The sequence below is a fragment of the Rhipicephalus microplus genome, chromosome 2 (genome assembly GCF_043290135.1).
Source record: "Rhipicephalus microplus isolate Deutch F79 chromosome 2, USDA_Rmic, whole genome shotgun sequence".
Classification (NCBI taxonomy): Eukaryota; Metazoa; Arthropoda; class Arachnida; order Ixodida; family Ixodidae; genus Rhipicephalus; species Rhipicephalus microplus.
In genome coordinates, this window is record NC_134701.1 from 253,630,681 (window position 1) to 253,646,764 (window position 16,084).

A 16,084-nucleotide genomic window follows, 5' to 3' on the forward strand; every position below is an offset into this window, starting at 1 on the left:
AAATGACTGTACATAAGTCACATGTCCAAACAGAGTTGACAGAGTTAGATAATATTATCAGACTTGTCTTCAGCCTCATGCTTACAATGTGACTACAAGAGCAGAACGAAAAGAAAGCATTTGTGTTGCAACAGTCTTTAAACTGCAGCAATTGGGATTTGTATATCAGAGCATAATGAAGGTTTTACTCGACTCCTTCAACTAAATTTGCTGGTAAATGCATGGAAGCATCTGGACTGAAAATCAATGGTACAACAACATCATGCAAATGCAGTATATCAGTAGCATATCAATACTTACTGTTTTCATTTGGGATGCCCTGGATAGCTTTGTGCGAAATATCAGTTTTACAACATTTATTTACACAAACATACCAGCACGCAGGCACCATTTCCAACACAGTTATATGTACATGCGGAAGCAATAACAGGCGTGAGAAAATGTTGATGCCGCAGCTAGCAGACACCTAAACACTCACAAGTCTTAACACGTTAGGCATGTTAAGAGCTCAAGACTGATCAGCAAAGTTACGCCTGTTAATCTAAAGTGAGGCCAGATATGCAGCATGTGCATAGAGTCTAGCAGCCTAAAATGACGAGCACCATTGTGCCCTGAAGTCATCATCTAAGTCAAAGTGCAACATGCCGTTCCATTGTTTGTACATAACAGCATGCATCATCTTTTTGCCAGCGCAAGCACACATAGAAAACGTACGCTGTTACAGTTGCCCTGCTTTAGAGTGTGTGTGCAGGCAGATATTTTGAGCGCCTCTTGGATAGATGCACAAAATGATGCGTTTCACCGATATAGAATTGCCACATGTCACACTGTTTTTAGAGAGGACAAAATTTTTTATGCAATTTGGCTTAGTTAATTTTGTTTTTTTAACATGCTAAATGTATCAGCTTAAACTCAGTTGGACAGCGAGCTTGGGGTGAATGCAGAAAAAGCTTAAAAATACAGCTTGTTGCATTCCCGACTACGGAAAAGAAAAAATTGACCTATAGTCGGCTACAACCCAAGAATAAATAAGGGCTTTGCCCCCAGTACTGCAGCGCGCCTGTCATTCACCTGTGTAAAAGAGCAATGATTGGCTATTCCCGTTCGAAGAATTAGGAATTTTTTTGCTGATAATGCAAATACTATGCATATTGTGAAATAAAAGTTGGTCATTTCTTGTTAAAATGTTACATTTGGCTGATAAGTGATGTTGCAATTTTTTATGAAATTTGCCGAGCAGTGAAATTTTTCGACCAATAACTACTAAAATGAACAAATGCCTGCACAGCAAGTCACATGCCTGAAATGCGTGAAAGGTTCCGACGTTGCATAAATAAGCGGTTCAAGTTAGTGGGATATTTATTAAAACATTGCCTGGGATGGACCGCTGTGGGGGAAGTTTATAATTATTCTTAGGCTGAGGTAGTGTTCCTCAAGACCTCAATAAAGTTCTGTGTCTGTAACTGACTATAGAAGCATGCACTAGCACTGCTCAACATTTTAAAATGCATTTTTGTAATGGCGTGCCTTATTTTTGCTGATGGCCACCATGAGCTCTAAATACCCAAGGTGTACATTCAAGGCGGAAAGCTACATCTTCAGAGAGCTGGCTTGCAATGTGGACACAGTGTCTTATCCGTACGCTACTGCACTGCAAGTGTCTGCGGTAACAGTCAATGTAGTGGTTTAACCGGCACTGCAAACATAGCAAGCATGCAATTCTAAATGTACTTGGAGTATGTACATGTAATAATCTCATCTTTATCTTGCAATCACAAATTCACGAAGTGCAATTCGTTAGTAGTGCCATTCGCAGAAAATCGTGTTGTTCAAGTAAGTTTACAATGCGAAATAAAGCTTATGTGTGTGTGTTGTCATACAGATGCGCTGAGCAATTGCCACCTGTGCAGCATATTATGCGGTGAGCAAGTTCTTGAAGTTGCCATAAACTATATAGTTTTAACCAAACATGATCTGAATGGGCAACCAGCTGACACTAGAAATTATGTACGTTCTCAGCTTGCTCAATCAAGGCTGATGGCTTTGCCATCAATACCATGGGAATCAAACACTTCCATTATCGGACCACTTCTAGGCAATACCTGTGTGACACTACACGCCCAATAACAGTGCCAACACATTCAACCTATCAAATCGAGGGAAACATTCAAAACCCTGTGCAGTACTCTATCGCGAATCACTGCTGGACACAAGTTGGCATCGGAATCCCGAAGCCATCCCTCAGTCAAGTTTTTGTTGCACAGCAAGCAGCTGTAGTATGGGAACCAGGAGCTGGAAGCCATCTTGGATGTAGGTGTTGCTATTTGAGGCCTGCAACAGAAAATTTTACCATGAGGTGCACAGTGGGTGCTTACAATTGAATTGTAGCGTTCAATTTTGGCACAAGTCTATAACAAATGGGTAGCTGTGAAAACTTTCTTAAATGATGCCGTAACACGGGAGTTACAGGAATTTGAGATACAATGAAAGCCGACACTCGCTTGAGTTTTTCCTTTATTACGCTTCGTTCACAGCTCGTCTCTCCTCCTATCCCAGTGCTCCCCTCACCGTGTGTGGAGGAAGAGCAGCAGCCTCACATGCCTACAGGCAGACGAACAGCACTTTTTGTGGACGACATGTCCACACATGAATGGTTATGACAGTACCCATGCTGAGGCTACTGAAGGGCCCGGAAAAGGACAAGGGATTGTTCTTCAAATTTACAGTGCGCCCGTGCCTTGAGCCACTGTTGTGTCTGTCATTGTTGATAGCGACAGTATTCTGAACTCGATGCACATCTACTTGAACCATTAAAAATTATCGGAGGCGACATTAAGGGCCTTCTAAACTGCAAGGTAGCATACTTATACAATCTTCTGTTGCATTGCCCAGCTTTAGTGCATGTATCTTGCAAAAATGACAAATGCTTTCCGTGGCAACTACACAGAACAAATTCTGGCTGTAGTTAACCCTTTACTGTTAGTCATGCAGTGTGGACATGCTAATTCCCTGCTATACTGCATGGCAATGTACTGGAAGCATGTCATTGCTGCTTAAGCTTTCTTCGTGTTCATCTTGAAAGATGTGTACATTAGACTACACCCCCCAAAAAATGGTGCACTATTCACTAATCTTTACATTAACATGACAAGTCTGACAAATGCATAAGAAATTTGAATCGTAAGCTATGCATAAAATTTGGTTCTCCCAAGTTTTAATTAGCTATATACGCAAAAAATTGTAACTTGGGTTGACATATTCAGAATTTTAAAACTACTTGGGAAGTTTTATATACGAAATGCATTCTTATTCCTGGTTTGTAACAATGAATGGTTTCAACAGCAGCGCTGTGTACTAGAAGAGCACTGATTCTTAATGCATTGAACATATAGGGTGACCACCTGAGCTACACAGTGCTTATGTTGTTTCTAACAAGTAGATAGAAGCCTCAGCATGGAAATTATTTTTTGGAGAAGCTGACTTCTGGACGTGATAAAAATCCTGGCTCTGAAAAAAAGCAATTTTCCACCTCACAATTAAAACGATATTACTAGTCTCAAATCTGTGAGGCAATGAGCTGTGTGACTTTCTATCCAAGCGTCCCAATTGGTCTCACAGCCATCTTCTTTTGCGAGAAAGAAAAAGCAAGACTGTCTTCACTAACAGCTTACCTCCAAATAGATATTCGTAATCAATGGCGTCACTGAGTCTGGGTCTTCCGAGTCATCCTGTGAAAACACAAGAATGTGCTGTGTTTCATATTCTGCACGTCGCTTGTACTACTAGAGTAATGGAACTGGTTGACATACCGCTGCTGTGTTGAGGCAGCGACCGCATTGGGCAGACAGGATGGCCACTTCAGTGCAAAGCACCGCAGTCAGGCTGACGGGCGAAATAGATGCAAACATATAGTGAACGTCTTGAAATGAGTTGCACATTCCTGTCATAAAATCGCTTACATTCTAACACAACCATTGACTTAAATAGGCCTTGCACACGTGAAGTCCTTTAGTTCCAGTACAGCCGCACATTTCAACAATTTGCTTGTTTGCATGAACAAACCGTTCCTCTAAATAGTTTTCTAAACATGGTTCCACAATAAATGCCAATTTCAGCCCTATATAGACATGACAATTTTGTCTTAATGAATCGCTTTTCAAGTTTAAAGACTGCGACTGACTGATAGTGTTGACAACTTCTTTACAAAATGAAAAGTGAATTTATGCATTTGACATTTACATAAATTCAGATCACTTGCTAATCCCATGTTCTTCTACAGGTGCCATACATCTGATCAAAGCACACAAAGGATGTGCATAGCTGCTCAGTTGATGTCAATGCCAATTACTCGCTACTGCCAACACTTATAGCCTAACAGTGTGAAGGACAGCAATAGATGCATTAAATGATGGTGGAGAGAACACACCCTGTGAGTTGACTAGCGTAGTGCATGGGCGTCCGGTCAGGTGTAGACTTCACGAGTAGAAGTTCAGCAACCTTGTGGTACAGCTCCATGGTTTTTGCTGTCATTTCGGCCAGGGTCTCAATGCCTCGCCTGTAAATTTCCTACAGAGAAATGAGATCAAGCCAAGTCACATCCTTGATTGCAGTGCCTATAAAGTGTCTATCATGCAGACAGCTCAGTCAAAGTCAAGGGTTCTAGTCGCAGCCAAGGATTCTAACTATAGGCAAGCATTTCAACAATTTTTCAGTGTTACATAGACTGACTGTTAACACAACGAATGATCGAAGTATCCGAGCCCAACACGGTTAAAGATTCGTTTGGTCTCCTTTCTTGGCAATTCTACCTTTATTAAATTCTCGATTGTCGGCAGTGCGTTTGTACAAAAAGATCAATGAATGCCCATTTTACATGTTTGCATTCTCCTTTTGTATATTCTAGAATACTGGGCCGTCATTTTTTTTTTTCGTTGCTAAGACCAAAGTGATGCTACAACATAAATCGAGTGCACCATTACCTTTGCATCCACCTTTTCCCCTTTTTCCTGTCGTTCTGTGCAGTCTCGAAGCCACTCTCTCACTTCAAGGTCAGTCTGCACAAGAGTCAGCAATGCACATATAGCATTAAAATGCTTTTGTTGTTTCATTTTGCATGCTTTTATGAAATTACTACATATGGTAATTATTTGAGAGAAACATTTTCATGTGTGCGTGTACGGCTTTAGCATGAATAATAGTGCAAAAAAGAAGCACTAAACTAAAGTGCACATCTGTGCCAGTGTTGAAGAGCGAGAATGCATCTTATAAAACAGTGGCTGAACTGCCACATTTTGCACTAACTCACTTTGCCCTTTTGACAGGTGTATCAATGCAGCAACAGTTTGAACCAAGGTGCACACCATAGCTATGGTATTGATGTAATTATCCGAATGCTGAAAGGTGCTACGAAAAACAACAACACTGATTTTATTGAAACCTAAATCTAAGACATGAACTAACACAAGGCAGTGCCCTGGCACATGCAACATACGCAGTACAGTCTCTATTCTGGGCTTTATATGCAAGCCACGCCGAAAATTAGGTCTGTTTTACATGCTCCTTTGAAATCCGCACTTTCACCCACGAAGGTACATGCCTCTCTGTCATTTAAAGACATTTTGCTGCTGTTCATTCATTGGCTACTACAGTGGCTCGAAATCACAAATGTGCCCAACAACACTGCTCACCTCTTTCAGTTTCTCCCCTCTAAGGTTGAGGCCAATTTCGGAAAGGTGGCCCGTCACCAACTTTTCAAACTCTTGTTCAAGCTCATCATCTGCAATGAAGAATGGGGAAAAGGCCAATGTATTAGGCTGTACTTCTTAGAATGTGGAAAGGTGGTTGGTTCAAAAGGAAGCAACAGATCCTTGGCTCATCGGTGTTCCTTTCCAAATAAGTGAACACAAAATTGTGCAATGGTGAAAACAAATGCATGCTGCGAAACTACAGGTCATCCTTGAATTTTCTCCACTTCAAAGGTGGAGAAGATTCAAGGATGACCTGAAGAGTTCTGCGATAGTTTCAAAAGGCAAAGCAGTGCCAAGATTATATGCCAAGAGCATAGAGATTGCTACTATATCATTGTATGAAACTATATGGCCAAGAGCATCTACGCCGAAAGTGTGCGACATAGATGTGTCACCAAGATAGTGGAGCATTCCAGTAGCACTTTAATGCCGCACCTGGAGTATCGTCAGTCGCAGGCAGGCTCTCACAAGTCCTCTTTATTTTTTCGAGCAAGGCATCCAGTTCAGCCCTCTCCTCTTCCCGAGCTTCCATCAGTTTCTGCTGTACAGCTGTCTTCCGCTCTCCGCACAGCATTTCTAGTGCTTCCAGATGCACAAGACCTGTAATACAATAAGGTACCTATAAGTTCTTACTTCTCTATTTACTTACAATACCACATTTTTGTAGCTGTTTATAGCCTGATAATCATTAAAATTATCAAGGTTAACTGGCAGTGAACCCATTTCAATAGAAAAAAGTCTTTGCAAGCGAAGAGCCTTTAAAGGCTCTCTTTAGGGCCTGGCCTTTCGTTCAACACAAGAAAACGACATAAAAAATTCTCATCTTAGAACCCCTTCAAACACGGCGAGCAATGCAACGGGATCATCAATGAAGCTCAATATTTGGACTTCCAGCTTTTTTTTTGGTGCTGTGGCCTCACACTGTTGTGCTCACCTTGGTGCTCATCGAAAAGCTTGCTGTAGTTGACCACTTCCTCGGCTTCCTCGGCTTTTCTCTCCTCGGCTTCTTTTTCGGCCTTCATCTTTGCCTCACGCAGCACCTAAACGACAAAGTCAACAACGCATTGAATGATTGTTGCAAAAAGTGTAAAAAAGTGCTTTTGATTTAGAGATGTCAACTCTGCCATGAAAAGCTCTTCTTCAGAGGTGGTAGTGTTAGTAGTAGCAGGTAGTGTAGAATGACTGAACTAAATGAAATGCAAGCATCGGAAAATTTCACTTTGTCTGAATTTAGCAGTCATACCTCTGCAAATCATTGAGTCACTGCATTCGGAGCGAAAAAAACTTGAACTCGCAATTCCAAATGGAGTTTCACATTTTCCCTGTCTAAGCAAGCTGTTTTGCTCAACACAAGAGGTCGGCATGCTACCCTACCTCGGAGAGACTTGTCTTTTCTTCAAACATGCCTCTTTTCTTTCGCAAGCCAGGGTCTCCTTCGGTCAGGATGTCCATGGTCTTCTTGCCGATCATCTCCAGTGTGTCAAGACCGCCACTCAGCACTTTAGAACCCTGAAGTAAGTGGACGCAAATGCATAATCAATGTACAAAGGACAGTGAGTATTTGAAAAATGCTTTTTATCATTACTTGAGAGACCGATTACCAAGGTACTGTTACGCTAATCAGCTATCTGTCACATAAAGCAGCATAGTACCTGAGAAACATGGAGAGACTCGCAGCAGAGGCAAAGCTGAGCGCATAAAAGCACCCATGTTGTGAACTCCTGCCTCATGAAATGTAGGTCTCAATAGTACACAATCGAATGAGCCAATGAAAGGAACAATACCACAGCTTTTTTTTTTTTCAGGTGTCATTAACATTTGCAATCTAGCAGTCAATAGTTTACATATTTTAAGAGCAATGGTTCTTAAGAACATAGACCACCTGATCTATTTGCCGTGAAGAGGGTTAATTGAATTTGTCTTATTTTTGGTATAACTTCATACCTCTGCTAGCTTTCTTTTCATTCTAAATGCTTTGCCGTTCCAACACTTGAGACAGTAACAGCTAATTTGAAGAAGCATTTACAAAAAGGCAACTGCACTCTCCACATTTTAATGACTACAGCATGCCTGACTACAGCTACGGTAATCATTATAGCCAAAATATTTACACACTATAATGGCATTCATAATCAATGGTTTCAATCTCATAAAATTCTTTTGGCTGATCTACACACAAATCCCTCATGCTGTCTTGAACTTATCACTCATGTCTGCTCATATCTGTATTCCCACTGCTTATGCAACAGCATTTAATATTGCAACAGTGTTAACGCCGTATTCAAGAGATAATTAATCAAACTAAACTTTATACAGGGCAGATAAAGTGGTAGAAATACTTATAACCCAATTAGTTTGATCAGAGCACCTAAGACTTTAATAAGGAGCAGTGGATAACTATGGCGATCTGAAATGCGGTCCAAAGCATTAACTTACAGTGGCTTCAACGGCTTTGGCGATAGCTGAGACACCACTGAAGATACCACCTACTCCTGGACTGTCGTGCTTATCCTCAGTCTGAGGAGCCTTGGACTGGTCTGCAATGTGGATTCAGAGAGCACAATATTTAGTTCCATTTCTACTCAACCAACTTTCAATTTAATAAACACGAATACATCAAATGATTGACTCTAGTGAGCTAAACATAAATCTTTTCTTTTGATGATGTTCCCAGGTATCGTGATAACTAACAATGGATGTAACGAAGCTATATTTAGGTAAACACAACACTTCTATAACAAAGTTCAAAATAACAGACTAGAGCATGAGCTCTGTGAGACATTTTCATTTTCACAAACATATCCAATACTCTCTACATAACACTTTAATACTTACTTGTATTAGTGACAGCAATGAACTTGTCATGTAGGGCAAGAAGGTTCCCTTATTTTAACATTAATCGTGGTAGACTAGTACATACCTGCGTCAGAAGTGACTTGAGCCGAGGAGGCATCTGGCTGCGTTTCGAGTTTTGCACTTTCCAGTTCCTGAGCAAGTTCTTCTGGATTTGGAGCACCGAGGGTTGACTCCACAGTCTCGATGACAGTTCCAATTCCCTGTGCTAGAGTTGACAGTTCACAAACAAACATATTTAAGGGGAGATGCGATTAAAAGGAAAAAAATAATAATCTTTAGCCTAGGGCAATCAAATTTCTTGCTCTATATTTAGACTTTTATGCTGATTTCAAACATTCAATCAGTTTTATAGTAAGTTACACAGTTGTCATTTTATGCCATGACGATGTGTTAAGTATAGTTCGTTTTGTACTTTTTATGCCATTATACTTTTATGATTCTAAGCCATTATTCATTCATATTGCTCTACATTAACTGCAGAATGCAAATGACTATCAAGAAAATGCATATTTTTTTTTAAACCTGCGTTTTTCGACTCGCATCTTCCCTTAACCCCTATATGCCTAAACTTAGGAAAATTAAAAAAACTAATTAATTTCTTTAAAATGATTGTTTTTACGACCTCAGAAAACAGAATAAAGCTTTTATTTTTAAAAAAATTCTTTCGAACAATGGTTTTGGCACCGTCCTACATGTGGGACACCTATGTTTGACACATCGTGAACAAAAAAACATTAGCGCCTATCACTTTCACACGTAAGTTACTGCACACCCAATAACTGATGAAAAATTGAAAAATATATCAGCAGCATCGAGAATGATTGGACTCTATATTACTTTTTTTTTCGCGGTATGGCACTCAGTTACACGCACGTGAAATAACCATTTTGTGACTGCAAGGACGTGGCTATTTCTAGGCTGATGATCACCTAGACTTGCATGTGACGAGAGCAGGGCATCATAAAGACACCTTAAGTGGTGCTACCTTTCTTACAGAAAAAAACATTAAAGTTAAACCGAAAAGTTTCACTGTCCTGCGTGTTGGACACTAGGCATATATGGGTTAAGGAAGTTGGTAAGCAGTATACCTCTAAGTATGCTTTACACATCAGTTAACATTTATTCAATCCAGAATTAATTATTCCAGAATCCATGGAACATGTGCTAAAGCCAACTCATGCGCTTTGGCAGGTGTGTACCTAGCACTTGTGAAACACGTATAATGCGATAATTCATGTCTATGTGTACCACCACGCTGATCTACATGTTGGAAATGCTTATCCCTACGGGCACATTGCGATTTCGTGCAGTGCCTGTCGCGTGTGTCCTTGACAGTACTCAATATCAATGCATGAAGGGTGTGTAGTTGTCTCTGTTCTGTTGAACAGGGAAACGATCCCCAAGTCTGTCTGAACTTCTTATCAATGAGTGGACAGCTTTCTCATAGTTTAATCAAAAGATAGATGAACTTCCCAGTGTTCACTTACAGACTTGGTTCGTGAAGGTGCTTACAGATGTTGCAGCTGTAGACAGAATGGATGATCCCCACTTTCCAAACCCCCAGTTGATCGGTGAGCTCTGCAAAGCAGGTTAATCATAGAATACAGATAAAATGGGAATAGACAGGGATAACATGGAATAGTCTACAAAACCGTATTTACACATTTTTGCAATAAGGCATCATCATGTCTGATTATATGCACACTGCGATGTGTAATAAGCAAATACACTTCGTTTTTACCTCCCCATAGTCCTAATACATTCATAACTAATATAAGTATGCCATCTATAGGATCTACGAGTTCTTATAAGACAGTCAAAAATACAAGCTCACATGTCAAAAGCATTTATACTGCACTTTGATGAAATGTAAGGTAACCTCAGTATGAATGTGAATGCGTAAGAATGCATGCGAGTACGGGAAAAGCCCAATACATATAAAACGAGCTAGAAATTGTCTTGATCGTGTTGTTAACTGGCAAACCACACAAGCTGTATAATCAGTGTGCACTGGCAACAAAGATAACAAGGAATCATCTTGACAATTACTTGGTCAAAATGTTTATCGTAACTTGGATAGCGATTGATGTTTGATTTCTGACAAGGATGACAAAAAATTGGTTTGCGAGTATCTCTACATGTTGTACAAGTTATTTATGCCAAGTGACAACGTTTTGCTCTTTTTTTTTTTTTTCGCCATAGCGAATATATTCGTCTCGTCCTGTATACGAGCCCTAGCTTCGTCCTAGTAAATTTAACGCACGCTGGAATGATTCCTGCAGTTAATTGCAACTATAATAATTATATACGGCGTGACACTTCACAATTTTTGCTTTTCACCTCCTCAAACTTCGAAATAAAGATCTGCGAAGCGACGTTACCTTCTCATCCCTAGAAGCAACCTGCGCGAGGCGCTCTAGGACACCCATCTCCTTAGCTGGTGGCGTCTCTGCCGCATCGTCTTTACTCTTCGTTTCGGAGCCAGTCTTGGCGTCGTTGTCGGCGGCCGCAGCGTTCCGCTTCTCGCTCGCACCATCGCTTTGAGCGGCGTTGCCGACTTCGGGAAACGATCCGTCCCCCTTGGCTTTGCAGTCGGGCGGCTCGGTCTCTTTGATCTCACCCAGCCTCTCGGACGTCGTTCGCCCGCGCTTCTTCGGCTTCGATTCGTCCACATCCTCGTCGGCACTTTCGAAAGCCTCCTCAGACTCGGACATCTGAAACAAAACGTGCGGAAATGCTCCGAATAACTGAGCCACCTGCGTCGGATGAAGCGAAATCTCAACAAGTGATGCTAAGCATCGCTGCATCGTCTTCTCTCTGCGTGTCTGCACTGAAACCCCGCGTAACGCGGGCATGCCACTCAAGTTAAAGTTATTACTCGGGGAAAGACAGCGCGTCGCATCGTTGATGATGTCCAGTATAAACCTCATGGCGACACGTCAATTCCAACCCGCTGCAGCATCCGCAGTTTTGGTTAGCGAGCATACGGGTGGCGATCGCGGGCGCTCCGCGAAAGGAACGTTAGTGGTGATCCTACCTTTTCTTTCGTCTGAACGAGGGCTTCTGTCAAAAATGAAGGCGAGTACGATGGCAGTTGGACCTGCGAAGCGCGAGTCCGTTATTTCCTGCACTTTCTAATGCGGCTCTTGCTCTTCTGCTGTTGCGCCAAATGGCGCAGTGCTGCCCCATTACGGACGATTAGAAAAACAGGCTGGGGTCTCAAGACCGCCCTGCCCTCGTGCTAACCCGTGCATCCGGTTGTATCTGTAATTTTCCAAACTGCATGATCAAACCCCGTGTGTTTCACAATTAACAGCTGCGCGCCGCAAGTTGCGGCACAGCCTCTTTCTTTGCATCGGAGAGGCTCACGTGGCCGCGGAGACATATATTAAAAGACGGAGAGCGGAGTGAGATGGTGCGGAAACAGAAGCCGCTCCATGTGAACACCCGCTTCGCATGTTGCCGCAGGGAAACGTGCCAGTTGGGGGCGCGGGCTGGCGCGGGAATTTCCGCCCCCCCCCCTCCCCCGCACCTATGCCCCTCAAGGGCCAACGTATTCAAAACATACATAGCGCTCACGTTCACCTTATTTTCCTCCCTGAAGAAAGAAACTTACTCATTGCGAGTGCCCCTCCACTCCCTCCAGATCGAAAAAAAAGAATGTGTTGCTTTTGTACGTTACTGCTTAAATATCTTGGTCTCTTTTATCTTAATGGCAGCTTCAAATACTTTATTGAATGTGTTATATGTATTGGATGGCACGTACTAGTGTGCGTATGTTCACAGAAACAATTGATGTTTCTCAAGTGCTTTAGAGGGTGCACGTTAAAGAGCCGCACGCCCTCCACTACGCCGTCTCTCATAATCATATGGTGGTCTTGAGATGTTAAACCCCACGTATTATTATCTTTATTATTATTACTACTAGTAGTAGTAATAGTAGTAGTAGTAGTAGTAGTAGTAGTAGTAGTAGTAGTAGTAGTAGTAGTATTCAGTGGCATACCAACTCCGCGAGTGGGGGCAAACATAAGCATACCTAATTCGTCCCTGGAGTGTGTGTGTGTGTGTTTCGACAGGAGGGCCTGCCTTCGTCGAGGAATACAGGGTACACGCAAAAACACATTTTTGAAATAAATGAGTACGGCAGAGGCCCCTAACATGTGCCTAACTATTATCGTCTTAGATATGGCATATATCGTGTCACTATCAATAAACATAAGCATTTGGGCGATATCTTTATGACTGCATGAAAAAATTGTGAGCAAGACGCAGTTTTCTACTACAAATTATGGGGTACGTGCAAAAACATGCAAACGGACAATGCTCCATGGGATATATACCAACGTTGTCACGTATATATATGATGGTGGGAGATGTTGATTGATATATGTGGTTTAACGTCCCAATACCACTATATGATTATGAGAGACGCTGTAGTGGAGGGCTCCAGAAACCACCTGGGGTTCTTTAACATGCACCCAAATCTGAGCATACAAGCCTACAACATTTCCGCCTCCATCGGAAATTCAGCCGCCACAGCCGGGATTCGATCCCGCGACCTGCGGGGCTGGTGGGAGATGTGTATAGAGGATTCGTGGATTGCGCGATCATTTCCGAGCAAACACCTCTAACATCACACCAGTTTGTGGATATGGGAGAAATTTTTTATGCATCATCTCACAACTCTCCGCATAAATACAATTAGCTCGTCTTTGCCGAGAAAGAGAGGAATAAGTAGCGCTGCACGTGTGTGCTTCTTTGCTGTAAGAGTTGTATGTGGAGATATACAACTCAATTGAAGTTGAATGAAAATGGACTAGCTCGACTCTTGATTAAGTCTACTTAGTGCAAAAAACCACGGACTTTTACTATCTCCCTGGTTCGTGGGATCAAGTTTCTGGGAAAGAATATAAGCTCTGATTTTCCCACTGCTTGAATCCGTTGCTTTATTCGTCACCACTTTGCAAGCTGCTGCCATCGTTGCAAGGTGCCATAAGCAAATCTGATCACGGATTTGGCTGCTCGGAGACCGAAGGGCATACCTTTCATTTATTTTTTTGCTGTTTCAGTACGGCAAAACCAAACATTGAAACAAATTCATCACACTCATAGGCTCACAGCAGCTTCAACAGAGCAGCGGTGATGCTATTCCTTTTTTACGGAAGAAAATTATTTGCGTAAAGCAGCAAGTGGTGTTTCACTGGTCCATATAATCATTGCTCATTTCTATCTGTAGCTGCATCAGCCAGGCACAGCAGAATAAAAGCATGAGCCAGTGATGCAATCCTATAGGGCCCTGTTCAGGGTTAGCCTGCTCTGCAGTTCTACAGCACAAGCCGCGAAAGCGTCGTACAGTGGTCTGCACCGCAAAGAGCCTACTAGGAAAATTTTCACTGCGGAATTGCTGGAAATATTCCATTATATGTAACATTTTCTCGTAATATTTTCATCTCCTCATAACATCATAACTGAGTAATTACTGTGGTCAAAGAAAATATCATTGTTATTATGTGGGGTTTAACGTCCCAAAACCGCCATATGATTATGAAAGATGCCGTAGTAGAGGGCTCCGGAAATTTTGACCACCTGCATGGGGTTCTTTAACGTGCACCCAATTCTGAACACACGGGCCTACATTTTCGCCTCCATTGAAAATGCAGCCGCCGCAGTCGGGATTCGATCCCGCGACTTGCGGGTCAGCAGCCAAGTACCTTATATAGCCACTAAACCACCGCGGCGGGGCTCAAGGAAAAGATCGTCTTAGTTGTTGGTTTCCCCAGCCTGCAGCCAACATTGACCATTGTCAGAAGTGGGGCTAGGCCCCCTACCTCTTTGGTGGGGGGGGGGCTAGCGCCCCCCTTGCCCCCCCCTCATCGCTTCTCGGCTTTTTGGCTAAGATCAAAGTGTGTTGCCCCCCCCCCCCCCCCTGGCAGATACGCCTATGTTGTTGTTGTTGTTGTTGTTGTTATTATTATTATTATTATTATTATTATTATTATTATTATTATTATTATTATTATTATTATTATTATTATTATTATTATTATTATTATTATTATTAAATGCTTTAGACCAGTGTCCGAAAGAAGAAAAATGTTAAGGGTTCCTATTTTTCCACTGTTTACCCCTCAGTATCATGTACAAACTGGCCCTTCAAAACACCCTTCCACAACATTAGGTTTTTTCGAATAGTGGTCTTAAAGGTTTTGGAACCCAAAGCCCTTTGTGTGCACTCACTTTGGGCCAAATGGGAGCTAAGAGTTTCCAAATAGGGTCTAGACACTCCCACTATTCCAGGTTGCTCCAGCCTTGGCAAAGATCTGTTGCTTCAGTGGCTTCTATCAGGTCATGTTTGACATAAAACTTTTGGGGCATGGATGCCTTGGGGCTCCTGCTAAATTCGAGAAATGGCGTCCCTAGAGCAAGACCCAAATGCTGTTTGTGTTTCGCACATGCACAGCTATATATAGTGGCCTATCTCTCAGGGGCCTCAAGACAATTGAGGTCCCCATTCGAAAATTCTCTAATAATGAGAACTAACAGGAAATCAACACATGGAAAGTATAGGGGGTGCTGTTTGTAGTAATTGTGACATAAGTGAGAAGATAACTTGCCGCTTGCAAGAACCAAACCTGCTGACTTTGAATTCAAAGGTTGCAGGTTCAGTCCTTGCTTGTGGCAACTTAACTTTTCACCCACTTAAATAGCTTCTTATTTTTAGCCCAATTATGTACTACTAATAACATCCCCTACACTTTCTTTAGTCCTAGTTCTGATTATTAGACCAATGTTGAAACGCCTGAAGGGCGACTTTGTACACACTGTCTGATTTGATTGATCTATCAGGAATATATTTTTCTATGTAACTTAGACATGTTGATATATAAACACCACAAACACATATTGGCTGGTAAAAACTATACTGGTAATCCTACGGAGCATTTGCTAATCATTCCTTAGGCCTCTCACGTGGGGATGTCAAGGCCTTGCCTCACTGCCGCATCGCGGGCCTGCTGGACGGCCCAAAGTTGGTCGTCAATAGCAGAATCCTGTAGTTTGTGGCTTACCGAATATTTTATCTGCAGCAGAACATATGTAGAAATTAATTATTTGGATGATAGCACAGCTTGCACAAGTTGCACAACGCTAGAGTGTACTAGCAGCGTTTCTAGTGCAAGGTTAGGTCACAGCTGAGCTGGTGGGCACTTGCAACTGTCCTGGCTTGGCTGGTCTTTTACCCACCACGTCTCTCCTTCTTAACCCTTGTTATATTATACTATACATGGCTATACTTGCTTTTTTTCTTTTTGTCTCTGCTTGTTTCTCTTTCTTCCTTGCTCCTTCTGCACCTCTCTTTCTTGCTACCTCTTTCTATCTTTTTCTCTCTCTCTATTTATTTCTCTTTCTATGCTATGCTTTACTACCTCACTTTATTCCTTCCCCACAATTCCCTTTCTTATGCCCTTTCTATATTGTTGTGC

At 42.0% G+C, this 16,084-nt stretch overlaps 1 protein-coding gene across 1 annotated transcript; it reads right to left on the reverse strand.

Moving 5' to 3' along the window:
• Positions 1 to 2,147: 2,147 nt before the first annotated feature.
• Positions 2,148 to 11,779, reverse strand: LOC119170098 (protein FAM114A2). Its single transcript, XM_037421136.2, has 14 exons — positions 11,641 to 11,779; positions 10,985 to 11,317; positions 10,091 to 10,181; positions 8,668 to 8,808; positions 8,184 to 8,284; positions 7,122 to 7,256; positions 6,682 to 6,787; positions 6,183 to 6,347; positions 5,688 to 5,776; positions 4,980 to 5,054; positions 4,427 to 4,566; positions 3,810 to 3,882; positions 3,672 to 3,728; positions 2,148 to 2,331 (listed from the first exon to the last, which is right to left on the reverse strand). Exons 2-14 carry the CDS (start codon positions 11,315 to 11,317, stop codon positions 2,242 to 2,244), a joined length of 1,596 nt encoding a protein of 531 aa, XP_037277033.2. The 5' UTR covers positions 11,641 to 11,779; the 3' UTR covers positions 2,148 to 2,241.
• Between the last annotated feature and the right edge of the window lie 4,305 nt (positions 11,780 to 16,084).

What these genes read in the sequence shown, in the direction of transcription:
- LOC119170098 (XM_037421136.2), bottom strand. Translation starts at nt 11,317, where the DNA reads ATGTCCGAGTCTGAGGAGGCTTTCGAAAGTGCCGACGAGGATGTGGAC. An exon ending in TCAAGTCACTTCTGACGCAG is followed by an intron (nt 8,285 to 8,667) that starts GTATGTACTAGT and finishes TCCACATTGCAG; the next exon opens with ACCAGTCCAAGGCTCCTCAG. An exon ending in GCTTTTCGATGAGCACCAAG is followed by an intron (nt 6,348 to 6,681) that starts GTGAGCACAACA and finishes ATTGTATTACAG; the next exon opens with GTCTTGTGCATCTGGAAGCA.